The sequence below is a fragment of the Capra hircus genome, chromosome 1 (assembly GCF_001704415.2).
Source record: "Capra hircus breed San Clemente chromosome 1, ASM170441v1, whole genome shotgun sequence".
Taxonomy (NCBI): domain Eukaryota; kingdom Metazoa; phylum Chordata; class Mammalia; order Artiodactyla; family Bovidae; genus Capra; species Capra hircus.
In genome coordinates this window covers 139,447,483-139,474,949 of record NC_030808.1, presented here as the reverse complement: position 1 = coordinate 139,474,949, position 27,467 = coordinate 139,447,483, and the positions used below count along the sequence as shown (strand labels likewise).

Genomic DNA, 27,467 nt, shown 5'->3' with positions numbered 1-27,467 from the left:
CCTTGAAATCATAGTTTCAAAGTTAAAGGCTCAGAATAAGTTGTATGAGTGGTTATAGATGATCACTAATGCTTTGGTGAGAAGGCAATGGCACCCCACTCCAGTACTCTTGCCTGGCAAATCCCATGGACAGAGGAGCCTGGTAGGCTGCAGTCCATGAGGTCACTAGGATTCGGACACAACTGAGAGACTTCACTTTCACTTTTCACTTTCATGCATTGGAGAAGGCAATGGCAACTCACTCCAGTGTTCTTGCCTGGAGAACCCCAGGGACAGGGGAGCCTAATGGGCTGCCATCTCTGGGGTCACACAGAATTGGATACGACTGAAGCGACTTAGCAGCAGCAGCAGCAATGCTTTGGTGTCGACCTCTGGGTACTGACCTCTGGATGAGCAATGATCCCACTGCAGAATAATCCACACACTTATCTCAAAACAAGCGCTGAAATCCAGAGAACTCTGAATTTTGAAGAACTATATAATATAAAAAGACATTTGCCTTTTGTCCTTCATGCAAAGCTTCTCTGCATTACCTATGATGGCTTTTTTGTATTTCTTTCTCTTTGAAACATCTCATACTCAATGCCACCTTAAATGTCTGTGAAATCGGCCACTATAAGGTCCATTCTTCCTACACTTCTGCTCCTATCTAAACTAGATTGTCCCCACAAAGACTGTGTCTTATTCTCCTTATACCCCAAGCAACAGGCATATTAAAATTGAGCATGTTGAACCAATAAATCAATCGATGGATGGATAGAAGGATGGATGGACAGATGAAGAGACTGTTTCCTTCTGACTCTGCATGGAGAAGAGAAATCTGTACACTACGCTATCAGCTGCAGCTGAGCCAGAACTAGAATTCACCTTTCTCCTCATATTGAGATGCTTGGACAAGGATTACGGGACTTTAGAAAAGTCAAAACTAATATCTATCTCCACATCAGCTACCATTCTGAGGTAAGCTGGGACAGATAGAGGTAAAAAGAGATTTACCCCCAAAAAAATGAAGGGGGAGGTAACAGAATTATCACTCCCCATATCATCCTCCCTAGCCCCATAAATGGAGCTTTAAAACAAGTCAGTCCTTAAATTAGGAGTTTGGGATTAACATATCAGTCAGTCACTTCAGTCACTCAGTCATGTCGACTTTTTGCAACCCCGTGGACTGCAGCATGCCAGACTTCCTTGTCCATCACCAACTCGCAGAATTTACTCAAACTCATGCCCATTGAGTTGGTGATGCCATCTAGCCATCTGATCCTCTGTCATCCCCTTTTCCCAGCACCTTCAATGTTTCCCAGTATCAGCATCTTGTCAAATGAGTCAGCTCTTCAGATCAGGTGGCCAAAGTATTGGAGTTTCAGCCTCAACATCAGTCCTTCCAGTGAACACCCAGGACTGATCTCCTTTAGGATGGACTGGTTGGATCTCCTTGAAGTCCAAGGGACTCTCAAGAGTCTTCTCCAACACAACAGTTCAAAAGCACCAATTCTTCAGTGCTCAGCTTTCTTTGTAGCCCAACTCTCACATCCATACATGACCTCTGGAAAAACCATAGCCTTGACTAGACAGACCTTTGTTGGCAAAGTAATGTCTCTGCTTTTTAATATGCTGTCTAGGTTGGTTATAACTTTTCTTTCAAGGAATAAGCATATTTTAATTTCATGGCTGCAGTCACCAGCTGCAGTGATTTTGGAGCCCCCCCCAAAAAAAAGTCTGTCACTGTTTCCACTATTTCCCCATCTATTTGTCATGAAGTGATGGGACTGGATGCCATGATCTTAGTTTTCTGAATGTTGAGCTTTAAGCCAACTTTGTCACTCTCCTCTTTCACTTTCATCAAGAGGCTCTTTAGTTCTTCACTTTCTGCCATAAGGGTGGTGTCATCTGCATATCTGAGGTTATTGATAATTCTCCTGACAATCTTGATTCCAGCTTGTGCTTCATCCAGCCCAGTGTTTCTCATGATGTATTCTGCATTTAAGTTAAGTAAGCAGGGTGACAATATACAGCCTTGACGTACTCCTTTTCCTATTTGGTACCAGTCTGTTGTTCCATGTCCAGTTCTAACTGTTGCTTCCTGACCTGTATGCAGATTTCTCAAGAGGCAGGTCAGGTGATCTGGTATTCCCATCTCTTGAAGAATTTTCCAGTTTGTTGTGATCCACACAGTCAAAGGATTTGGTATAGTCAATAAAGCAGAGATAGATGTTTTTCTGGAACTCTCTTGTTTTTTCGATGATCCAGCGGATGTGGACAATTTGGTCTCTGGTTCCTCTGCCTTTTCTAAAACCAGCTTAAACATCTGAAAGTTCATGGTTCATGTATTGTTGAAGCCTGGCTTGGAGAATTTTGAGCATTACTTTACTAGCGTGTGAGATGAGTGCAGTTGTGCAGTAGTTTGAGCATTCTTTGGCATTGCCTTTCTTTGGGATTGGAATGAAAACTGACCTTTTCCAGTCCTGTGGCCACTGCTGAGTTTTCCAAATTTGCTGGTATATTGAGTGCAGCACTTTCACAGCATCATCTTTCAGGATTTGAAATAGCTCAGCTGGAATTCCATCACCTCCACTAGCTTTGATCATAGAGATGCTTCCTAAGGCCCACTTCACTTCACATTCCAGGATGTCTGGTTCGTGATGAGTGATCACATCATCGTGATTATCTGGGTCGTGAAGATCTTTTTTGTGCAGTTCTGTGTATTCTTGCCACCTCTTCTTAATATCTGCTTCTATTAGGTCCATACCATTTCTGTCCTGTATTGAGCCCGTCTTTGCATGAAATGTTCCCTTGGTATCTCTAATTTTCTTGAAGAGATCTCTAGTCTTTCCCACTCCATTGTTTTCCTCTATTTCTTTGCACTGACCACTGAGGAAGACTTTCTTATCTCTCCTTGCTATTCTGCATTCAAATGGGTTTATCTATATACAAAATAGATAAACAACAAGGACCTACAGTATAGCACAGAAAACTATACTCAATATTGTATAATAATTTAGGGAGGATAATCTGTAAAAGAATATATACCTGGATCACTGTGCTGTACACCTGAAACTACCACAACGTTTTAAATCATCTACACTTCAACTTAAAAAAATAAAAATGAGATAAAATACAGTATATGGTCAAAAAACAAGCCAGTCCCTTAACGTCAGTCACATCCAGAGAGTAACGTCACTCGTCCCCTTGCTCCACAGAAAGCAGACTCCCAAGCATCACCTAAAATGTCTGCTGTGCTCATAATTCAGAGCCAGCTTCCTTGATGCCAAGTCAGGGGTCTGTAATGGTACCCCAGGTGATTCTGAGGCAGGTGGTTGGTGATCCACACTTTGAGAATCCCTGAGTGCAGTCAAGATGTAAACACTGCCCAAGCAAACTGCCACATTCCAGGGAACCCCTATATTATCCCTCTCACTGATATGATGACAAAATTATTAAACCCAGAACTGCTTTAGGATATTCATACTCCGTCCACTCTTCAGAAGCCTTGTGACTTAGACAGCTTCAGGCTCCGTGTCAACAGAACCAATCAAATTTCGTGGCCACCGTGTGCCTATGCTCCCTTTAACCTTGGGTTCACATGTTAGTAACAATTCTTACCCCACCAGGCTGTTCAGAAACTCAAGAGGCACAGATCAAAGTGCCAAACACTGTGAGGTCCAGTGTATATGTTCCAGATTGCGGCACTCATCTTAAATTCGGCCTGATGAACTCTTTTTACAAACTGAAGCTTGAAAAGAATAGGAGTTTTATAAGAAGGGAGCCAGCAGAGGTGGGTCTGGTTCAAGATTCGAGAGAAAGACTTGAAATTCTTACTGGAGAAAGTCAACACACTGTTGACTTACTCAACCGCTCTATCAGGGGCGTTTCCTTTGCTGCTGGAAAAAACTCTCAGCGTGCCAACTTGGGTCAGCTGTTTCTTAGCATGACAATCTTCCCCCTAATCTTGCACAGCAAGATAACCCTAGGGAGGGCCTATCTGAAGGAAGGGAGGCCACCTCGCTGGCATGGGAAACAGAATCAAGAAAGAGAGACGGTGATATTGCACCCTGCCTGCCTCTCATGTCCCTCAATTTAACCACCAACTTCAAAAGAGGGATGTTTGCACTCACCTAAAAGCCCCAGGCTCTCACCAACATGGCAACTTACCTCAGGAACAACACGGCTCAGATTTTTGCTTCCTATTGGCTGCTACCTCGCTACACTGGGGGTCAAATCTCCCACAGAGTTTCCCACCTAAGAAAGACTTATGCCCTCTCTCTGCTCCAGGGGAAAAGCATAAGGTGTGCATTGTAAACAGATGTAATTTAGGATTGGAGCCACACAGAGGAAACTTCCTTCAGTTCAGTTCAGTAGCTCACTCATGTCCACCTTTTTGTGACCCCATGGACTGCAGCATACCAGGCCTCCCTGTCCATCACCAACTCCCGGAGCTTCCTCAAAGTCATGTCTATTGAGTCAGTGATACCATCCAATCATCTTATCCTCTGTGAGCCTCTTCTTCTCTACCTTCAATCTTTCCCAGTATCAGGGTCTTTTCTAGTGGGTCAGTTCTTCACATCGGGTGGCCAAAGGATTGGAGTTTCAGCTTCAGCATCAGTCCTTCCAGTGAATATCCAGGACTGATTTCCTTTAGGATGGACTGGTTGGATCTCCTTGCAGTCCAAGGGACTCTCAAGAGTCTTCTCTAACACCACAGTTCAAAAGCACCAATTCTTCAGTGCTCAGCTTTCTTTATAGTCCAACTCTCACATCCATACATGACTACTGGAAAAACCATAGCCTTGACTAGATGGACATTTGTTGGCAAAGTAATGTCTCTGCTTTTTAATATGCTGTCTAGGTTAATCATAGCTCTCCTTCCTTACTTTAATAATAACTTTTAATTGATATCACAGTATGTATATATATGTACACACATGCATATATATCACAGGTATCTATGTTTAGCATGAGGCTAATTTTTAAATGAACAAGGCTTCCCTGGTGACTCAGTGGTAAAGAATCCACCTGCCAATGCAAGAGATGACGGTTCAATCCCTGGGTCAGGAAGACCCCTGCAGAAGGAAATGGCAACCCACTCCAGTATTCTTGCCTGGAAAATTGGATGGACAGAGGAGCCTGGCCAGCTACAGTCCACTGGGGTCTCAAAAGAGTCAGACACTGCTGAGCAACTAAACAACAATTTTTAAATGAGCACATTTACAGTGGGTTGAAAGAGAAACAATAGTCTTATATTGATAAAATGAAAATCATGACATGGAACAGAAAACACAATCTTGGAATGATCTCATCCATTACCCAACCCCTTCATCGTGCAAATAAAACACTCAGGATAAAGCCCCATTACAGGTTGGCCAAGGGCGCTCAGAGCAGGGAAGCCCCAGAGTCTCAGACTCTTTATTCTGCCACGTTGGGTCTCTAATCTGGAAAATTCCTGCCTGGAAAGCTGCAGCTCAGGTCCTATAAGAATCAGGAACTCCCAGTGGACACCAGTCCCTGATTTGTGTCTTAGCAAAGGGTGTGGGCACAATGATTCAAGATGGAAAGAAGATTTGCGGGTACGGATGGATATACTATGGGCTTCTCTGGTGGCTCAGGTGATAAAGAATCTGCCTACAAAGGAAGAGACCCAGGTTCGATCCCTGGGTATACTATACCTGTTACCCACAAACAGTGACTAAGTAAGGTTACCTCCAAGATCAACGCCACCTGCCTTCCTCCCTATATTCCCTCCCATAACTGCCTGCACACAAGGACTGCAAGACTGAATTTACAGTGTGACTTTAATCTCAGCTCCGAGATTGTCCTTTTCCCATCTGTGAAGAAAAGGAAAATAGATCCCAGGTGCTCTCGCAGAAGTGCTCAGAGTTTTAAAAGGGCACATAGACTTTCTCAAAACCAGCAGGATGACTGCAAAATGTCACTACCAAAATGTGCAAAATATGCCCCTATGTGGGCCAGAAAGGACATGGGAGATCACTGAATCCACGAAATAAAGGAGAACCGTGGCTCACTCTCCTGTCCTGTAGGCTCCGGTGCAGGCACTGGCTGTTTAAAGCCACTTATTCTCATACCAATAACCACCCTAGATGGTAGGGATTATTATTATTATCTGTTTCACCGATGAGAAAACTGAGGCTCAGAGAGGTTAAGTCACCTGCCTCATGTCACACTGTGAGTAAGAAGGCAAGCTGGGAATTGAGTACACGCTGTCTGGCATCAAGTCTGTGAAGAGTAGCATCTGATGAGGCTGGGCTGGGAGGTGGGGCCTTAGAAAGGGTCCATTTCAGTAGCTCTTAATCCTGCTTGCTCAGTAATTTGGGAGCTTTTTAAAATAATAATAATAAATGCTGACTTCCAGATTCTACACAGACTGAGACAGAACTCTGGGGTGGGGCCTGAGAATCAGCATAAGTGTTAAAGCTCCCTTAACAAGCAGCCAATGAGGGGAAATGTGTGTCCTATTCTCTTCCCTCATTTTACCCATAAGAAAACTATGCCACGAAGGCAGAGGACTTGTCCAATGTCACACAACTAGTGCCCAAATTCCAACAAAGATGGTCACACCCACCACTCTTGTCTGCTCTCAAAAGGACCACGTCCCACAGAACTCAGATCTCACCAGGAATCACCACAGTCTACAAGGCAATCGTGTGTCCTAAAACTATGGCTTCACTTGCACAGTCTACAGCCTGAACACTTGTAAGTTTGTGGAAAAAATGACCCAGGCAGTCGGGCAGAGGGGTGAGGGAGCTTGGCCCAAGGCATGAGTGAGAGGGGCTTTCACCTTCTTGCTGTCTGTATGTCTGTGATCTTAAAGTCTGTATTACCTCTATAATCAAGAAAATCAATTTAAAAAGACACCAGCATGTGCCTTTCAATATGCTTTTCTTTATAGAATCAATAAGCACTTCATGCAAACTTTTGGCTTAAACTCATCAAGCTTCCTAAGCTGTCAATGTCACTTTCCTCAAGGGCTCAAAAGGATTACCCCCAAAATGAACACAAACTCCTTGCACTTTTAGGAAATGGGTGACAAGACTGATGTTTTTATCTGATTCCTGAGGAAGCCTGAACAAGCACAGCCTCGTGCATTCTCAGCTCTTCATAAACGTGGCTTGGCTTCCAGAAGCCAACTCCCTAGCCCAGGTGGTAACGAGGTCTTCAGCTGCTAAAACTTGCATAAAACACACAACACACCACCAGGCACCAGCTGCTCTCGGTCTTGATGAATAATTTAGAAACAAATTACCCATCTCCAAATGAGTCCAATAAAATGGGACTCATTGAAACATACCCATCACGCTCTCCTCTGTGAAGCTGTTGGAACTCCAGATGCCATAATTAAGCCTGTTCACTTCACTGGTCCCTGGCTAAGAAGAATTCAGCTGAATTAAACCCCATCAAGGGAAAGTGAGTGCCCCTTGCCCTTTCCCTACAAAAGGCCAACTTTGCAGGCAAGCTCATCTCCAGATCCATTTCTACAAGGCATCATCAGTCAGACCAGAGCTCTTTGTTACATTATTGCCTTAATAAAGTGTGTGGTTTAAACAGTTTCATTCCATTGGTGCTAATAGAACTTTTTTTTCAATCTTCCCTTTCAAACCCTGGACCATACTTTGTCACATTTAAATTGCCTGAAAGCAAGGGATTTCTGTGTGTTGATTTTATATCCTGCAACTTTATTCATTGATTAGCTCTAGTAATTTTCTGGTGGAGTCTTTAGGGTTTTCTACGTAGAGGATCATGTCATCTGCAAACAGTGAGAGTTTTACTTCTTCTTTTCCAATTTGGATTCCTTTTATTTCTTTTTCTGCTCTGATTGCTGTGGCCAAAACTTCCAGAACTATGTTGAATAGTAGCGGTGAAAGTGGGCACCCTTGTCTTGTTCCTGACTTTAGGGGAAATGCTTTCAATTTTTCACCATTGAGGATAATGTTTGCTATGGGTTTGTCATATATAGTTTTTATTATGTTGAGGTATGTTCCTTCTATGCCTGCTTTATGGAGAGTTTTTATCATAAATGGATGTTGAATTTTGTCAAAGGCCTTCTCTGCATCTATTGAGATAATCATATGGCTTTAATTTCTCAATTTGTTAATGTGGTGAATTACATTGATCAATTTGCAGATATTGAAGAATCCTTGTATCCCTGGGATAAAGCCCACTTGGTCATGGTGTATGACCTTTTTAATGTTTTGTTGGATTCTGATTGCTAGAATTTTGTTGAGGATTCTTGCATCTATGTTCATCAGTGATATTGGCCTGTAGTTTTCTTTTTTTGTGACATCTTTGTCAGGTTTTGGTATTAGGGTGATGGTGGCCTCATAGAATGAGTTTGGAAGTTTACACCATTTCACACCAGTCAGAATGGCTGCGATCCAAAAGTCTGCAAGCAATAAATGCTGGAGAGGATGTGGAGAAAAGGGAACCCTCTTACACAGTTGGTGGGAATGCAAACTAGTACAGCCACTATGGAGGACAGTGTGGAGATTCCTTAAAAAATTGCAAGTAGAACTGCCTTATGACCCAGCAATCCCACTGCTGGGCATACACACCAAGGAAACCAGAATTGAAAGAGACACATGTACCCCAATGTTCATTGCAGCACTGTTTATAATAGCCAGGACTTGGAAACAACTTAGATGTCCATCAGCCGATGAATGGATAAGAAAGCTGTGGTACATATACACAATGGAGTATTACTCAACCATTAAAAAGAATACATTTGAATCAGTTCTAATAAGGTGGATGAAACTGGAGCCGATTATACAGAGTGAAGTAAGCCAGAAAGAAAAACACCAATACAGTATACTAACACATATGTATATGGAATTTAGAGAGATGGTAATGATAACCCTGTATGTGAGACAGCAAAAGAGACACAGCTATACAGAACAGACTTTTGGACTGTGAGGGAGAGGGAGAGGGTGGGATGATTTGGGAGAATGGCATTGAAACATGTATACTATCATGTAAGAAACAAATCGCCAGTCTATGTTTGATACAAGATACAGGATGCTTGGGGCCGGTGCACAGGGATGATCCAGAGAGATGATATGGGGTGGGAGGAGGGAGGGGGGTTCAGGATTGGGAACTCATGTACACCCGTGGCGGATTCATGTCAATGTATGGCAAAACCAATACAGTATTGTAAAGTAAAATAAAGTAAACATAAAAATTTTAAAAATTAAAAATAAATTGCCTGAAAGCAAGCTGGGTTGGCTCCTTGAAGAGATGGTCAACTCCAGGCCAGAACAGGGGAAATGCAAAGAAAATTTGGAACATCTTAATGAGCCAAGTACTTAGGAACTAAGAGGGACACGTCAGGACACCAGAGCCAGCTGGAAAGGATTCCCCCTGGTCAAAATTAGAATATAAAAATGGATAGTGATGGGAGTAAATTACAATGTATTGGATAAAAATGAGTCCACACCAAACTGTAAAAAAAAAAAAAAAAAAAAGGAAGAAAGAGACAGCAATGTCTCTTCTTTGAAGAAGAATGTGTGTGCTCATTTATTCAGTCATGTCCAACTCTTTGTGACTCCCTGGACCGTAGCCTGCCAGGCTCCCTGTCCATGGGATTATCCAGGCAAGAATACTGCAGTGGGTTGCCATTTCCTACCGCAGGGGATCTTCCCAACCCAGGGATGGAACCCACGTCTCTTATGTCTCCTGCACTAGCAGGCAGATTCTTTATCACTGTGTCACCTAAGACACCCATTACAGAAAAATGACAACTGAAAAATATAGAAAAATGGTAGAATCAGAAAATCATTCTTTTACAGCCACCAAAGAAATAAGTGATTTGGTCAATGACTTATCCATGAATGCAAATATTATTAGGTGGAAGACTGCCAAGAAACAGATATTCACACAGTATTTGTAGATTACATATTAATTATAAAAGCTAAAATGAACCTTTCCAATAGAGAAATCTGGGGGATGTTGCTTTAATCAGATGAACAAACTTATTACCAGTAATCAAGAAAACTGGCATCATGTGCCCACATGACACTACTCATAACTTGGCAAAAATATTTGACCGTCATCAAGTATGCTGGGAAAACTCAGACAAATCCATATTGAAAGGCTTCTTGCAATAAAGGTCTGGATCCTTCAAAGACGTTTTTATCAGAAAAGACAAAAAAGGTGGGAGGACCACAGGATATTAACGGAGAGCAAAGAAGACATGACAACCAAAGGTACATGGTCTTTAGCTGGATACTGGCTTAGGGGGAGAAACATCTAGAAAGGACAGTGGGAGAAATTTGAATATGAACTGAATATTGTATAATGGTATTGTATCAATCCTGACTTCCAAGAACATTGGGGTTAATTAGAATGGCCTTATTCTTATGATATGTATGCTGGGGTATTAAGGGTAAAGTGTCATAAACCTCCAAGCAAATCTTAAATGGGAAAGAAGGGAAGAAGGGAAGGAAGGAAGGAAAGAGAGAGAAAAAAAATTGTAAAAAGAATGAGGGAAGGATGGACAGAAGATAGGGAGGGAGAAGACAAGGAGGGAGGGAGGGAAAGAAAAGCTGAGAGAGAGAAGCAAACGTGAGATGTTCACATCTGTTGTGTCTAAGTGAAGATACATTGGTACTCCTTGTACTATTCTTGCAACTTTTCTAAAGGTTTTTAATTGTCCAAACTAGTAAGAAAAGCAAGTTAGGTTTGAATTCTAGCTTCCTCTTCATATGTAGTCTTAGTAGGAAATAAGCTAAATTCTTTGGAGTCTCATAAGCTGAAATAAGTTAACCCTGACTTAAAACCAAAAAAACAAACAAACCAAACAAAACAAAACAAAACACAGATCTCTGTGATCTTTACCATCAAAAAGACACATATTCACAGAAACAGGTCAAAGCTCTGGTGGTCCTGAACTCCCATTTCTGTTGGCAATCACCAGCTGGAGCTGGTCCACCTGCTCTGTGTGTCTCGAGCATGCTGTCTGATTCCTAACAAGCCCCTACAATCTGTCTCCTACCTGACACGTGTATTCACACATGCTTTCATTTTTGTTGTCTGCATGATCTCTGGGGATGTCTGAGTTGGAGACAAGGGCCAAACATCAAGAGCGTGGGCTTGTGCTGGTACTACACTGGGGATTATTACCTGCAGTGTAAAGTTCAGGATAACAGGATCTAAACACATTAGGCTCTAAATGGCTTTTCACAGGTTCACAGAGATATCATCTGTTGTGCAGTGAATTGTCTCTCCCCAAGCTTCCCAGGTGGCACTAGTGGTAAGAGAAAAAAAAAAAAAAAACCCACTTGCCAATGCAGGAGACACAAGAGACCTGGTTTCAGTCCCTGGGTCAGGAAGATCCCCTGGAGGAGGGCATGGCAACCCACTCCAGTATTTTCACCTGGAGAATCCCATGGACAGAGAAGAGTTGCAAAGAGTTGAAAAGGACTGAAGTGACTTAGCATGCACACATGCAAAATTCATTTGTTAAAGTCCTATCTTCTAGAACCTCAGAATGTGACTTTGTTTGGAAACAGTGTTGTTGAAGATGGAATTTAGTTAAGATGAGGTCATACTGGATAGAGTGGCCCCTTATCCAATATGACTGGTGTCTTTATTTTTTTTAAAAAGGGAGGGGGTGGAGTTTGGACACAGCCACATATACAGGGAGAACATCATGTGAAGACGAAGGCAGAGATCAGTGTGATGCAGTGTCCATAAGCCAAGGGACACCACAGATGGCCAGCAAACCACCAGAAGCTGTGTTATAGGGAAGAGCCAATTACAGCTCCATTTGGATCTGTTTCTTTAACCTTTCTTCCTCTTGCTTTGGTTCACTGAAAGGACACTGCCTGTACAAAGTGGCCTGCCTCAGGAAACCCTGCCCCTATGCCTGAATATTAAACCAAAATGCCTTTATTCAGGCCTCTGTCCACCTGTGGGTGGCAAGATGAAAGAAATAAACACATCCCCTGCCTGAGGATTGCCATTCTAGGAGATATTTGCAAGACTGATGGCCTCTTTACTTTGTTTCCTCACCTCCCCCCATCTCTGTTCTATAAAAGAACCTGGCATCCAGACCCCAATAAAATGGTTATTTTGAGGCATTAGTCTGCCACCTTCTCAGTCAGCTGACTTTCTGAATAAAGTCATATTCCTTGCCTCAATATCTCATCTCTTGGATTTATCCAGCTGTTGTGCAGTGAGCAGAGTGACCTTGGATTCAGTAACAGCTGGGGGAGAGGTCTGGAACAGGCTGGTCCTCAGAAGAAGCCAACCCTGTCCACACCTTGATCTCAGACACCCAGCCTCCAGAGCTTTGAGAGAAACCATGCCTGTTGTTTAAGCACCCAGTCTGAGGTTACACAGCCCCAGGACACTCACACACCTTCCAGGGCTGCTCACAGGGGGAGGGCAGAGTGGACTGGAGGGCAGAGTGGACAGGTAAGCAGATTTGACACACACTGGCAAGGCACACCTCTGCCATCTACTATAAACATGGACATGTTCCAAACAGTGCTCCCCCGTCATCTCATCTTTAGAGCAGGAATATAACAGCATCCGCTCATGAGAAAGCTATGCAGGTTAATTTGGTTAATATTTGAGAGCCACTTAAACTAGTGTATTTAAAGAGGAGATACATTGTTTGGTATGTATTCATATAGCTGATTCACTTAACTGTACAGCAGAAACTAACACAACATTTTAAATCAGTTCAGTTCAGTTCAGTTCAGTCGTGTCCAACTCTTTGCAACTCCATGAATCACAGCATGCCAGGCCTCCCTGTCCATCACCAACTCCCGGAGTTCACTCAGACTCACGTCCATCTAGTCAGTGATGCCATCCAGCCATCTCATCCTCTGTCATCCCCTTCTCCTCCTGCCCCCAATCCCTCCCAGCATCAGAGTTGTTTCCAATGAGTCAACTCTTCACATGAGGTGGCCAAAGTTCACCAATAAAAATTTAAAAAAATAATAAAGTGAAACACTGAGCTGGAAAAAAATAGTCTTTACTTAATAAGTGATATGTAGTGCTGTTTTTTATTTTTATTATTGTTATTATTAACTTTCTATGGCTGTAACTTTGTTCCAAACTTTGGAAGATCTTAAGTGAAGATGTTTTCATAGTGGGAAGAGTTATGGAACATGGGAGAACTCGTCCAGGCTTTGGGATCCCTCTGTGCCATCAGCATCTGACCTCGAACAGAGTGTAGTCCTTCTCTGGGCCTCCTTTCCTTTCACTTTTCCAAAATGTAGGTGTGAAAACAAACCTCCAGCCCCCACCCTTGTGCTTTCTGAGCTCAAGCAGGCTCAGAGAGGCCTCATGAAGATGTGTAGTCAGAGTCTGGCATTTGCCAAGGACCCTGTTGATGATGGCATCATCAACACTGTGAACATGTACTTGAGCAAACTCCGGGAGATAGTGAAGGACAGGGAAGCCTGGTGTGCTGCAGTCCATGGGGTCACGGGGTTGCAAAGAGTCTGACATGACTTAGTGACTGAACAACGAGGACCCTAGAGCAGATTCTCTTTGGATCTAAATTTTAAACTTATGTCATTTTGTGCATTTTTTTTTTAATACATAGACCTGGTACTTTCAGATAGACTGTGGATTTGCTGTGTAAAAAAATGATCCCTCCTAATTCCACTAAGATTGGAAGGAATCCCTGAGAAAATGCACACCCTCCTCAAAAATTAGAAGAATTCCTTTCCTATTGGCACAGGGGATGGGATCAGACAGGAACAACGGGTAAGAGCTAGAGAAAAACACTGAATTCAAGAATTTATATCTGAAAACTTAATGCTGTTTTATAAGCAGCTGTCAAGATTCTCAGTGATTTCCATACGTAAGTAGAAAAGAGAGAAACACTTGAAGAGGGAATTTAAACTTGAAATTCAGGGTCAAGAAGCTGACACACGTCCTTTGTCTCCACCACCATCCCTTCCTGAGATCAAGGTCACCATACGATTTTCCTGGGCATCGTTGACTAAGCAGCGCAGTATGTAAATGTAAAGCATGCAATAATAATTCACTTTGTATGAAGCAAAAAGTCTTCACTTACCCAAGGGAGGCGGAACCACAGTAAGATTGATAGTTACAGACTCACGGACATCCAGCCCCTTCATCTCAGCCACACAAGTCACAGTGCCATTGCCCTGCGGTGTCAGGGCAAGGATGCTCACTGCACTTTGAAGGTCCTCAGGCTCCGGGACGGAATAATAGCTCGAATGGCTCACGGGAACCCCTATCTCCCAGGAAAGATCTGGGAGCGTGGTCCAGTTCAGTGCACGGCAAGTCACATTACAAGGCTTATCCTCAATGACTACAAGGCTGCCTCCAGGAATGAGCAACTGCCCCATGACTAAAGGAGAAAAGAGAAATGATCGAGGGAATGATCATGCCTCTCAGGGCCAGATTTTTCCAAAAATGTTCCTTTAGATCACATTGCATGAGCACTGTCTTCCCCAGCCCAAATTGACTGTGTCTGTATCCGGAAACCATAAGTCAGGTTTGATCTGTGTATTTAGTTTACACCTGTCAGGTTCATAGAAGAAGGGGAGGTGGCTCACCAGAAAATATAGATTCCAGAGAAAATGAATAAATAAAAAATCAGGATCCAGGGACTTGGGAAGCATACTTAATTCAAACACTTGTGTTCTCTTTCAACACACAATTTTCTTCTATTAGTTTTGATTGCATTTCCTCTTTCTGTTCTATTCCATTTATCTAGAATCCCTATTATATGCATATAGAAACCCTGGGATTCATTCTTCACATGGTTATCTCTATATATCTCTATTTAATTGTATTCTTTCACCAAATTCTTGGAAAATTTTAGGGGCTTGTCTTTCATCTTCACTGATCATTTATTTTGTTGTTAATTATAACATATCTGTAGTTCACATCTTTCCATGTTTTTTCATTTTTTCACTTAAGGGTTTTTTTAATTGTCTTAAAGCAATCTTCTCTGATTGACTGTTATTACCTTTTGAAAATATCCTTGTTAAATTTCACAGGCAATAAACAATAAGCATTTTCTTTAAATAAAAAAAATCAGGATCCAGGGAAATATAAATTACATGGGAAAGATGGGATGAATGTGCCCATCACAGAGGGCTACAGGATCACTGCAGCAGAGTTGCAAACTTGTTCTGGGCTGCCCTAAGAACCAATGCAAAAAGGGAAAGAATCTTTACATTCTTTTCATTGTAGAGAGAACACTTCTCAGAGTTTCATGATGGAAGCAAGTCTCTCCTGGCCTTTCTTTGATCAACCAGATTCATTTTTCTTTATTTTGGGACAACACATTTAAAAATATAATTTCCTATGATATTGCCTTAAAATATTTTTCTAGGTACAAATTAGATACAAATCTAATCTAATCATAGAAACAACTACCTTAAATCCTGTATCAAAATATACTAGATCAATTATTTTAAAGTTTTTAGTAAAGACTCCCTTGCATATGCCAGGGCTCACACTGAAAATAACCCATCTGAAAATAGCACTTGTATGTGCTACTATTACTAAAATAACCTGAGGATTGGCCCCGGAAAAGACACAGCCTTAGTGAATTACCCAGACATTGAAATATTCAAATTAAAATTTCCTAAAACTCCCTCTCACATTTTATAATGGAAAAAACACTGGACTAAGAATCAAAGAATCTGTTCTGGATCCTGTCTTTCCCACAAAATTGTCATCACCTTGGGCAGATCACTGAAATTCTCAGGCTCTCTTTTTACTACCTGGTGAGCAAGAGGCTTTAACTTAGATCAGTGGTTCCCAAACATTTTGGTTTTAATACCTTTCATACTCTTAAAAATGGCTGAGGATGCCAAAGACCTTTGGTTTAAGTGGGGTCTATCTATATTTCCCATATTTGAAATTAGAATTAAATATTTGCTTATTTTCAAACACATATTTTAAAATAACATTAGTAACCCATTTCACTTTTGTGCATTGGAGAAGGAAATGGCAACCCACTCCAGTGTTCTTGCCTGGAAAATCCCAGGGACGGTGGAGCCCGGTGGGCTGCCATCTATAGGGTCGCATAGAGTCAGACACGACTGAAGCGACTTAGCAGCAGCAGCAGCAACCCATTACTTCCCAGATGGCTCAGAAGATAAAGAATCTGCCTGCAATGCAGAAGGCTCCAGACTTGATCACTGGGTCAGGAAGATCCCCTGGAGTAGGGAATGGCTAACCACTCTAGTATTCTTGCCTGGAGAATTCCATGGACAGAGGAGCGTAGTGGACTATAGTCCAAGGGATCACAAATAGACACAACTGAGCAACTAACACTTTTGCTGGTTAATATGAATTAACATATTTTTATGAAAATATATTTTAACCTAAGTAAATTAAGTAAGAAAAATGACAGTTTTCTATTTATGTAAATCTCTTTAACACCATGTGGCTGCCTTCAATCTGTCGCCATATATTGCTTTCTTTGGATTATATAAAGAGAATATGAAAATCTAACTTCACACAGATATATGGTTAGAGTGGTAAGGAGGCTTTTCAGATAATCATGGCTATTCTTTAATACTACACCAAAACTTGACAGTAGTGTTTTCTTAAAGTTTATTTACACTGTGGAGGGCTTCCCTGGTGGCTCAGATGGTAAAGAATCTGCCTGCAATGCGGGAGACCTGGGTTCAATCCCTGGGTTGGGAAGATCCCCTGGAGAAAGGAATGGCTACTCACTCCAGTATTTTGACCTGGAGAATTCCATGGACAGAGGAACCTGGCTGGCTACAGTCTATGGGGTTGCAAAAAGTCATACACAAATGAGCAACTTTCACACACACTGTAAACTGAAACCACACAAATAAACTTTTATTCCGTTACATTAGAATTCATTGCTCTATCTGGCACTTTGAATGGATCTTTTATCCTTGCATGATTTTGTATCATACATCAGCCACTTGGAAAATGCCGGTCTACTCAATTATGCAGACCTTCCCAGTGTTCAGTGGGAAACTCCCTGTACACTCATGACAACGTACGAGAAAGGCAATAACATCTTAATATGACTATGGAAACATGTATTCTCATAAACCACCCTGAGAGAACCTGGGAAGACGCTGGGGAGTTTCCTGACTAGACTGAACGGAATCAGCTCTGAAAGCCCTTCTTCCTCTGAAATGTTAGATTTCCCATTAGTTCTTTCTTGAATAGTGTCTTTAGTAAGTGAAGCACATTGGCTATCTCAAGGATTTCCGTAAATATAGTGAGAGAGGAATGGATTTGCCCCTCTGCAGGCTGCCGGGGTTTGTGCTTATTCTTTCCATTTCATTCATTGCTTCATGATGGAGGTGTTGAAGAAGACAGGAGCTGAGGAGGAATACTACTGCTTTAGTGACCTTGTACCCCAGTCTTAGGGGCCCTCAAAACACCTGAGGTCTAGATTTCAGCGTGTGATTAATTGGTGGACTGGACAGTAAATAGAAAAACTCAACCTGAAGCATTTTCTTTTTCAGTATGTATATGTGATCCACTTTTTCCCACTCACGGACTTTCACAAAGGTCATCCAGCGGTGTGAAAAACACTTTTCACAAGGTGATAGCTAGAACATCCACATAGATTTTGGATGACTCAACAGGCAGTTATGTAAGATCTCTTTATTTTTCTTGTAGATACACGGGAAGGGGAAAAAAAACACCTTTTTGAAGTGAACTGAATGAAGTACCATTCAGATCATTACAATCAGGGTAAATGGACGCAATTCTGTCTCAATCTGTGGGTTTCTTCCACGTGATCTTGGGGAAGACTGTAACTTCCCTAGATGCTTGTTCTTCCATCTGTGTTAAAAACCAAAAGCTACAGTAATTATCAACATAAAAAAATGCATGTTTGCAGTATTCAGACAACTTTATAGATTCATAGCTTCAGGCAAGATGCTATAAAACCACATGAATTTAAGAATCTGATATGCCATAAGCATAGCAATAATAAGTCATGCCTTTGACCCTGTTTTCTTGATCCAGAGGTATTTCTCCATTTTGCCTGTTTTCTACAGACTTTCAAAGCACATCTCATATGGCACCTGCTCCCTGGAGCCAACCTAGAATACTTCATTGAGTATTCTCTCACCTCCCTTCACAGTTTGAACCTGACCTTGTCTCCCTCTCATTGCACTGGCCAGCATCTACATTGCACCACTGCTGTTTATGCCCTTGCATTATCCACTTTGTTGCTGTTGTTGTTGTTGTTGTTGTTCAGTCACTCTCTCATGTCTGACTCTTTGTGACCTCATGGACTGCCGCACACCAGGCTTCCCTGTCCTTCACCATCTCCTGGAGCTTGCTCTAACTCATGTCCACTGAGTCAGTGATTCCATCCAACCATCTCATCCTCTGCCAACCCCCTTCTCCTCCTGCCTTCAGTCTTCCCCACCATCAGGGTCTTTTCTAATGAGTCGGCTCTTCATGTCAGGTGGCCAAAGTACTGGGGCTTCAGCTTCAGCATCAACTCTTTTTTAAAAAATATTTATTTGGCTGTGTTGAGTCTTAGTTGCTGCACACAGGATCTTTGTTGCAGCCTGCAGGATCTTTTATGTGGCACACAGATTCTGTAGTTGTGGCAGGCAGACTTAGCTGCTCCATGGCACAAGGGATTTTAGTTCCCTGACCAGGGATCAAACCCGAGTCCTCTCCTTCACAAAGTGGATTCTTAGCCACTGGGCCACCAGGGAAATCCCTATCCACTCTTCTCGAATTCTTAAGGATAGGATTGTGTCTTATTGCACTTACCGTTGAGTCGTCCTTAAACGCCTAATGCAATGGCATGCCCCTATTGGGAACACAATAAGTAATAGCAAATGACTACATGAAGATTGCTATGAATCAGGTGCTGACCTAAAGGTTTTTATATAGACCTACTCTTTTGATCTCACAACTGCCCTGTGATGAGGAAACTACGGCACAAGGTCACTAAGTAATATATTCAAGGTCACACAGTTAGCAATAAAGCTGGACTTTGACCTGGCAGCCAGGCTCCCACGCCTCTGCTGTTAACCCCCAGACCTCTCTGGCCCCCAACTTCATATGCAGTAAAGTGAAACAGACAGAGCACGGGAGTCTTCAAACCCCCCTCAGCCAGTTTTTCATCTGATCCTCAGAGTAAACCTGTGATGTGAGCAGGGGAGCCTTATCCCCACTTTAAAGATAAAGAAATTGAGCCATTCCAGGAGTCACCAAGGTGGGATGAAAACAAAACCAGAACTCATATCTTTGATTCCTTGTCCTGTGCTCTTTCCTTTACACCACAAATTATTAGAGTAACAGTTTCATTGTGCAAACTAAGCCAATAATCCAAGTAGCCTCACACGATCACTTCTTTAGAGAATATCATTGGGCCCTTAATTAAACCACATGAAATCAAAGACATAAAAATAAAGATAAAACAATTTGGCTAAATTTAAAAACAAGCAAGTAGAAATAGGTAGACCTGTATCTCCACCAAACATTATCAAACTTGATTTGATAGCAGTGCAGATACAGACCAAATCATTGGAAATTTCTCCTAAACTAACAAATAAATACACATAAGAAAAATTTCAAAGCCACAATGTAGTCTGTTAAATGAGATGCTGCCATAGAAATTAGGAACTGTAAAAGCTCCAATACATCTGTAAATATTACAGTTACATTTTCAAGGAATGCAAAATGATTAAACTTTGATATATTCTGAATCCTTGTAAAGTATCCTTTTATTTTGTTCACTATGTAGCATAATCTTCAGCACCTCAAAATTACCTTTGATGCCACAACTTCCCTATAATGAAAATGAATGATAAAAGGAAAAATAAGTTGTCCATTATGAAAAATTTTGTTACTGTTTTATTTTCTCTAAAAGATATGGTAAGTTTGAGTGAACATGCACCTTTGATTGTAAGACTCACTAGGGGCAGGAAAGAGATTAGGAAAATTCAGCCAGAAAGAGGAAAAAGTTAAAGCATGATTCGAAGTTGATAAATGATGTCAGGCAAAGAAACAGAGCCAGGATATGAAAAACTAGGAAAGGAGCAATGATTGTCAACTCTAAGTTGAAGACGAACGACCACAACTGGCCTTAGAATTCCAGGATATACTTCCAGAAAAGCTGTTCATACTGAAATTGGTCAGATGGGAAAGTGACTTTAAAAAACTGTCTTTCATAGCCTTAATAAGAGAAAATGGAAAATAAAGGAATGGAAAGATGGAAGGGGAGGGGAAGAGAAGCAGGAAGAAAGAAAGGAGAAGGATAGTGAGGAAGGGAGGAGAGAAATGAACACATGGCAAAACAACAAACACTAGTTGGTTCAGAGAAATTCTCAGCATAGTATCAACTGAAGGCAAGTCCATACACGGAAGAAGGAAGGCAGGGAAGAAGGGAGAGAGAGAGGGAGGTGATAAATAAACAGCCTAATGTCCATCAGTTCAGAATAATTCCAAGCATAGTACCAACAGAAGGCTGACCCTAGACGTCCCCACATAACATGAGCTTCAGAAGGTTCTTTGCAACCTGATGTTTTACCCAGAGGACTCCAAGTGCTCCTCCTCAGAGTTGCCTGCATACACACCTTGAACGGAAAGGAAGGCGGATCCATCCCGGTTGCTGTTCTGGAGGCTGCATTTGACCTGCCCGGCATCACTGAGTTGCACGTCATGAATTATCATCTCAGAGATGAAGTTCCCGCCCTCCTGGTAGCTCGCCGAGGTGAAGCGGTCATTGGTGATGATGGGCTCACTAGGTGTCATGCTCAGCACCACCGTGCCTCTCAGAGCCCACATGATGAGCTTCCAGCCCTGGGAGATGGTGCAGTTGAAGCGAGCCTCTGAGCCCTTCAGGGCCGTGACATTCTTGGGACCCTCTATGATTTCACTGCCGGATCCACAGGCTGAAAGACAACCAGTTTTGCAGGTGGTGAGGAGATGACTCTATAGAGGTCGGCTGTACCCTGTAGCCCTTCTGTGTACCAGTCGGGACCTTCTAATGGCTCAGACTCCATGTCCTGCTGGTCCCAACACCAAGGCTCCCAGTAAATCAGGAGCTGCCAGTGGACAGGAAGCCATGTCCTTGCCCTCCTTTCCACACCCCCAACCCCACAGTCCATGGAAATCTGAGCAAGATTGGGGATGGGGGGAGCAATGCCCCTCCTCCAGAGGGAACGTTCCCTGAAGTATCTGACCCCAGCCTGTCCAGAGAGCCACCACTATCCGAGTTCTGTTAGTTCAGGTAAGTTCTTCAGCCTCACTATGAAGTGGGAATTTTCCTCCCATTGAAACGGGGAAGACAGATGATTTTCACCTCTGAGGAGATTTCAAGGCTCAAAGAGGGGAGTGGAAGGAAGTGTCTCTTTGCACAGTGAGCGGAGCCCCTAGCTTGCCATGATCATGGTCCACTACACTCCCCCAGCACCCTTAGGACAGACCTGTCACTGAGGCAGGTCTTTTCCAAAGATGAGAAGAGACCCATGGGGGAGACACAGAGAGGGAAAATACATAGAAGGATACTGGAGAGCGGGAGCCCTCAATAAGAACACTCGAGGGAGGCCTTCACAGCCTCATCGAGTCTCACAGCATCTGGTGTTGGGTTTAAAACTCCCACAGGTGAGCATGTAGTTCCAGAGCATAAGACTGTGGACTCCGGAGCGAGTCCTGGCCCACGGGGCAAGTTATCACACTTCTCCTTGACCACTCCTCTCACTGTAAACAGGGGGGGTCACTGGTACTGAAACCCAGAAGGGTGCTGCAGGGTCTCCCCAGGTACAGGTCCTCCCCTCCCCACCCCCCACTCCTCCTCATTTGTAGAAAAGCTTTAGCCTCCTAGGCCTTGCCCAAGTCCCAAAGAACAGATTTAATCAGAGAAGTGAAAAAACACACACAAAAAGGAAAACAGTCAAACAAGACAAAATATTAACCGTTTAGCCATTAAAAAAAGTTAAGGACCCTTAGCTCCTCCTCCAGGGCTATTGATCATTTGTTGTTGTTGGTTTTTTTCAGTCACCAAGTTGTGTCTGGCTTTTGCCGCCCCATGGACTGCAACACACCAGGCTTCTCTGCCCTTCACTATCTTCTAGAGTGTGCTCAAATTCATGTCCACTGAATTGGTGATGCCATCCAATCATCTCATCCTCTGTTGCCCCCTTCTCCTCCTGTCCTTAATCTTTCCCAGCATCAGGGTCTTTTCCAATGAGTCGGCTCTTCAGGTCAGGTAGCCAGAGTATTGTAACTTCTGCTTCATCAACCGTCCTTCTAATGAATATTCAGGGTTGATTTCCTTTAGGATTGACTGGTTTAATCTCCTTGCAGTCCAAGGAACTCTCAAGAGTCTTCTAGATAATGTTCTGAGCCAAATTCTTGAGTTGTTCCGCAGATTCCAAAACCCCCACCAGGTGAAAGAAGTTAGCTGCTTGCTCCCCACAAGCGCAGAGACCACAGACCAGTTGGACCAAAAGGCTGATAGAATTGATTTTGGAAATACCATCCTGTTTTCTTACCAATCAGAAGAATGTCCATGAGCTGCTCATGTACCCTGCGACCTCCCCGCTTCACACTGCCTTTTAGCCATTAGGGAGTTTGGGTCTTTTGAGCATTAGCTGCCTGTTCGCCTTGTTCAGCACCTGCAATAAATGCTGTATTTTCCTTCACCACAACCTGGTGTCAGCAGTCTGGCTTGGCTATGTGCTGGGCGAGCAGACCCAAGATTGATTTACAGCACCGCAGCAATTAGTTTTAAGAACCAAATGAGACAATCCATGCAAATCCTTATGATGACACTCAAGCCTTCAGAAAGCAGTTGCTATTATGTGACTTGCAAGAAAACCGAGAAAATCATAGAGGAAAATAAAATTATTTCCTTCACACTTTTCACAGCATTGTAGTTTTCCCTTACCAGATGCATTCTGATACTGGTTTTAACTGAAATGACAACTCCTAACTGGCCTTCCCCAGGGAGGGGACCAAGACCACTCTAGCTCACAGGAACTCAGGCAGAATCACTCAACACGGAGTGTGTTCTGCCCCTGAAGAACTTAAGAATCTTTCAGTCATTTAGTTGATTTTCTTATCACCAGGAAAAGCAAAGTGGTGGCCAGAGTTTTCCTAGACTTTCCCGTGTGTGTAGTAATAATTCAAAGTCGAACGTGCATAGTGACTGAGAGTCTTCGAGGTTTCTCATCTTTTACCTCCAGCGTTTGTGTGTTTGCTTTCCTTTGTGTTCTGGAGGCACTGGGTCCTCACTGCTGTGGGCCGGGGCCGCTCTTCACTGCAGTGCCTTTGCTTCCCACTGCGATGGCTGCTCCTGTGGCAGAGCACAGGCTCTCGGCACAGAGGCTTTTGCAGTCGCAGCATTGGGACTCAGTAGACGCAGCTCTCAGGCTTAGTTGCTCCAAGGCACGTGGATCTTCCTGGACCAGGGAATGAACCCTTGTCCCCGGGAATGAACCCTTGTCCCCCTCATTAGGAGGCAGACTCTCAACCACTGGACCACCAAGAAAGCATCCCTCTTATCTTTTATTAGTGAAGAAATCAAGACCAGCAACATCTCGGGACTTACAGTGATGTTGCTGGGACATAAACTCAGTTCTTCGCACTCTGAAGTTTCCCTGTTCCCACTCTTTCCCCTCTGACCTCACTCAGAGTTTATGGCAAACAGAGCCCCCTGGCAGCCCACACCCTTGGTTTCTTCTCAGCTGCGCCTGCCACCATCAGTAAAGACTACGTGTTCCTATCACCTTCTGGAACTGTAGGTGCCCCTCTCCCCACCTTCCAATTTTACAAGGTCAAGTTGTAAGGAAGATTCTAAAGGAATCTAATTACTGTATGAAAGATTTCTGGGGAGAAATCTCCCGGCCCATCACTCACTGAAGTACCCAGAATGCTCTGCAGGGGATGTGCCCACCTCAGGGCCAGGTCCATTGGAGAGGATGGGAGACAGGGACTCAGACGCCTGCGAGGTAGAGTCAAGGAGGGGGCCCCCAGGCTTCAAAGAGGCAGAAATAAGAGAACGTCAAAATTAACTAGACTAATCCCAGATGGGGATAAACATGATCACTATTCTTTGTTTTGCCTCTGGGAATGATAAAAAGAAAAAAAGTAAGATCCTAAATAACCACTCAGAGTGGGTCTTCTCCCTTACCCGTGGGCACATTTCTCTGATCGGAGGATCCCTCTGATACGGGATTTTAAAAAAAGGGAGGGGTGGGGGAAGCCTGAGGAAGCAAAGTCAGAAATTATTCCCCCAGGGAAGCCACAGCCGCTGTGCCAACTTGGGTCTTTCCATGAGCCCTGAATCTCATCTTAGGAAGACGCACAAAAGAAAAGAAAGGGCCAAATCTACACTGCGAGGAAAGAAAGACTAGATACCCTGTCATACTCCACACTATGATAACAGCAACCTTCCCCATTCAGAACTTTCCTGATGGCTCAGAGATTAAAGCATCTGCCTGCAATGCAGGAGACCTGGGTTCGATCCCTGGGTTGGGAAGATCTGGAGAAGGAAATGGCAACCCACTCCTGGAGAATCCCATGGATGGAGGAGCCTGGTGGGCTACAGTCCACGGGGTCGCAAAGAGTCGGACACGACTGAGCAACTTCACCTCACTTCACTTCACTTCCCCATTCAGACTCGGGTCCGTGCGAGTAGATTGGAGACAACCTTTGGGGCTGGGTGTGGGAGGGCATGGGGTGAGACCCAGGCTTGCCCTGCCAGCATCTCAGTCCAGGCCACTCCAACAGGATTAAGCAAAGCGTCTGAAACCCTGGTCCCATCACTGCCTGGCACCAGGGAGGTTATTCACTCCAAAACCCTGCTCATTCCAAAACAGTCTTTAAATTCCCTGTGGACTGAAGGTGGGAATAAGAACGCATGCGGGTCCAGACCTTACTGTGCAGGGAAGCAAGAGCAAGGGAGGGACCTGGGCCAAACGGAGACTTCCCATTTGAATTTGGCCTTTAAGCTAAACAAGAGGCACCGAACCCTAATCACTAGACCCCTCTGACATCACTGCCAGTGATCTTTGCTACCACCGCAAACTGACTCCCCTCCAGCTCTGCCCTGTGACTCAGAAGCTCTATTTTAGGTGACGTGAGGCCCTGAATTCTCAGTGCTCCCTCACCTGCATCCTATCAGCTGTGGTGTGTAACCTGTCCCACACATGACAAACATAAGAAAATTGTCATCAAACAGTCCCCATCTCAATCCATACCTTGCCTTCCCCTTTGCTCTTTCAGTTTGTAGAGCAAAGGACCAAACCACGGGCAGAGCCATGGGAACGAACCGTCAGTGTCCCCACCCACCTCGGTCTCTGAAGTGACCAGCTCTGGGGGTCACCCAACACCGAATCCTCCCCTGTGGGAGTTGACCCACGTGTTTGATGCTCCAAATCCAGGGCTCCTGCCCTGCCCCTACCCCGACCCTTGCTCTCCTCCTGCTTTATAAATCCCGCTCCACCAAGCATCTCCATGTAAACGATTGGCTGCCCCTCAGGACTGAGAAGTTCCGCTTCCACTCACTGTGTCCTAACCGTGGAGTCCTGCCCCAAGGCCACAGAAGTGGAGCCAGAACCAAGGTCACATCCAAAACTGATTGAACCCCTTTGTAACCATTGCCCCAAACCCCCTTGATCATCACCAGCCAGCTCCCTAACCCTGTGTTAGCCGAAAACACCTGCCCAATGCTCCCCTACAGCGCCCTACTACTCACCTAACACCAGCCTTCCAGCAGGAATTTTCTTTGTCTTGAGGCTATAAAAATTGGCTGTTAACCCACAAAACTGTTGACTCTCCCTGGTCTGTCCGGAGGTCGGCTCACTGTATTCACGGTACCCACATTAGCTCTGCTCTTCGTTCTTAATAAACTCACTCCCTTCTGAAATTCCGTGTCTGGAAACTCTTTTCCAGCCCATGCTTGAACTGCCACCACACTAACATCTGCAAAACTAAAATCACTCGCACAGGAACACGTGGCCAGCTGCCCGGCCCCTTCCAGTCCCCCACGGATAGATCCTGCACATGAGAACCGTTCTCCTACAGTGATTTCTTCTCAGCCCCCTAGGGTAGCAGCTGGTGTCTCCCAAGCATGGGGGGGCAGCGGGTCTGCCCAAACTGACCCCTCTAGTCTTCCATTCACCTCTTCTCCAGCTTCCCTCCTGTACCTGTAGACCTCTTACCTGCTCCCATCTGTTACTTAACATTGGAAATGAATAGAAAAGCAGACAATTAAAAGCAGAAGGGAGGAATTTCCCTGGCAGTCCAGTGGTTAAGACTCGGTCCACCCAATGCAGGGGTCCACCCAGTGCAGGGGTCCACCCAATGCAAGGGGCTCAGGTTCAATCCCTGGTCAACTTGATCCCACATGACACAACCAAGACATAGCCAAATAAAAAATAATAATAATAAGGACAAATAAGTAAAGAGAAAAAAAAGCAAAATGAAGCAAGGTAAATAAAGTGGAGGGGGTGGAAGGGAAGGGCCCTTGTGGGGCAGATCCAAAGGTGAAAATGGAAGTCAAAGTATATCAAGGTGGGGGGACTTGCCTATTGTTCCAGTGGTTGAGACTTTGCCCTCCAATGCAGGGAGTATGGGTTTGATTTCTGGTTGGAGAGCTAAGATCCCACTCAGAAAGAAAGTATTAGTTGTTCAGTCGTGTCCGACCCTTTGCAACCCCATGGACTGTAGCCCACCAGGATCCTCTGTCCATAGGATTCTCCAGGCAAGAATACTAGAGTAGGTTGCCATTCCTTTCCCCAGGGGATCTTCCTAACACGGGGATCGAACCCCCATCTCCCGCACTGTAGTAGATTCTTTACCACCTGAGCCACCAGGGAAGCCCCTAGGATCCCACATCCCTCGCAGCCAAAACACCAAAACATAAAACAGAGGCAGTGTTGTAACAAATTCAATAAAGACTTTAAAACCAGTCTACATCAGAAAGACTTTCAAAAAAAAGAAAACCAAAAGGAGGGTTGGGCCATCAGAAGGAAACCGAGGAGTGAGGAAGGGGTCCGGAGGTGGATCTGAGCTGCCCGCCACATCCTGCTGACCACAGCAAGGGGTCCCAGTATCACTGTCGCCACTGTCACCCAAGACTGCTCTCCACGTGGCAGTCAGACAGCTCTCAACATGCCCATATGATCAGGTGCCCTTCCCTACCCCCCACCTGACTTTGTTTAAAATATTTCCACCCTTTAGAATATAGACCAGATCATCCTTTACATTACCATATCTTAAAACCCTGCTTAGTTTCACATCCATTTCATTTTTCCCCAAACTCCACCCTCTGACCACCAGACCATCTTTTGTCTATCAAACTTACCAGCTGTTTCTGGCTCCCTTTGCACAGGCAGAGACTGCCTGGAGAGCCAGTTTCATTTACACCTCTGCTCCCAGCCAAGTAGTCTCCCCGTCAGGAAGCCTTCCCAGACCACTTTACACAAGTCAAATTATCCAGAACAGGATTTTGAATCAGTGAAGCACTTGTCACGGTGGTGATTTCA

At 43.9% G+C, this 27,467-nt stretch overlaps 1 protein-coding gene across 2 annotated transcripts in view; it reads right to left on the bottom strand.

The window, feature by feature from the left end:
• IGSF5 (immunoglobulin superfamily member 5) overlaps window positions 1-27,467 on the bottom strand; it is a 56,162-nt gene that overhangs the window by 22,013 nt on the left and 6,682 nt on the right. For both annotated transcript variants that reach the window (XM_005675625.3, XM_005675626.3), the window contains exons 3-4: window positions 20,550-20,867; window positions 14,042-14,341 (exon numbers count right to left, since the gene is read on the bottom strand). In XM_005675625.3, coding sequence (XP_005675682.2) covers window positions 14,042-14,341; window positions 20,550-20,867 — 618 coding nt within the window. The remainder of the gene's footprint in view (window positions 1-14,041; window positions 14,342-20,549; window positions 20,868-27,467) is intronic.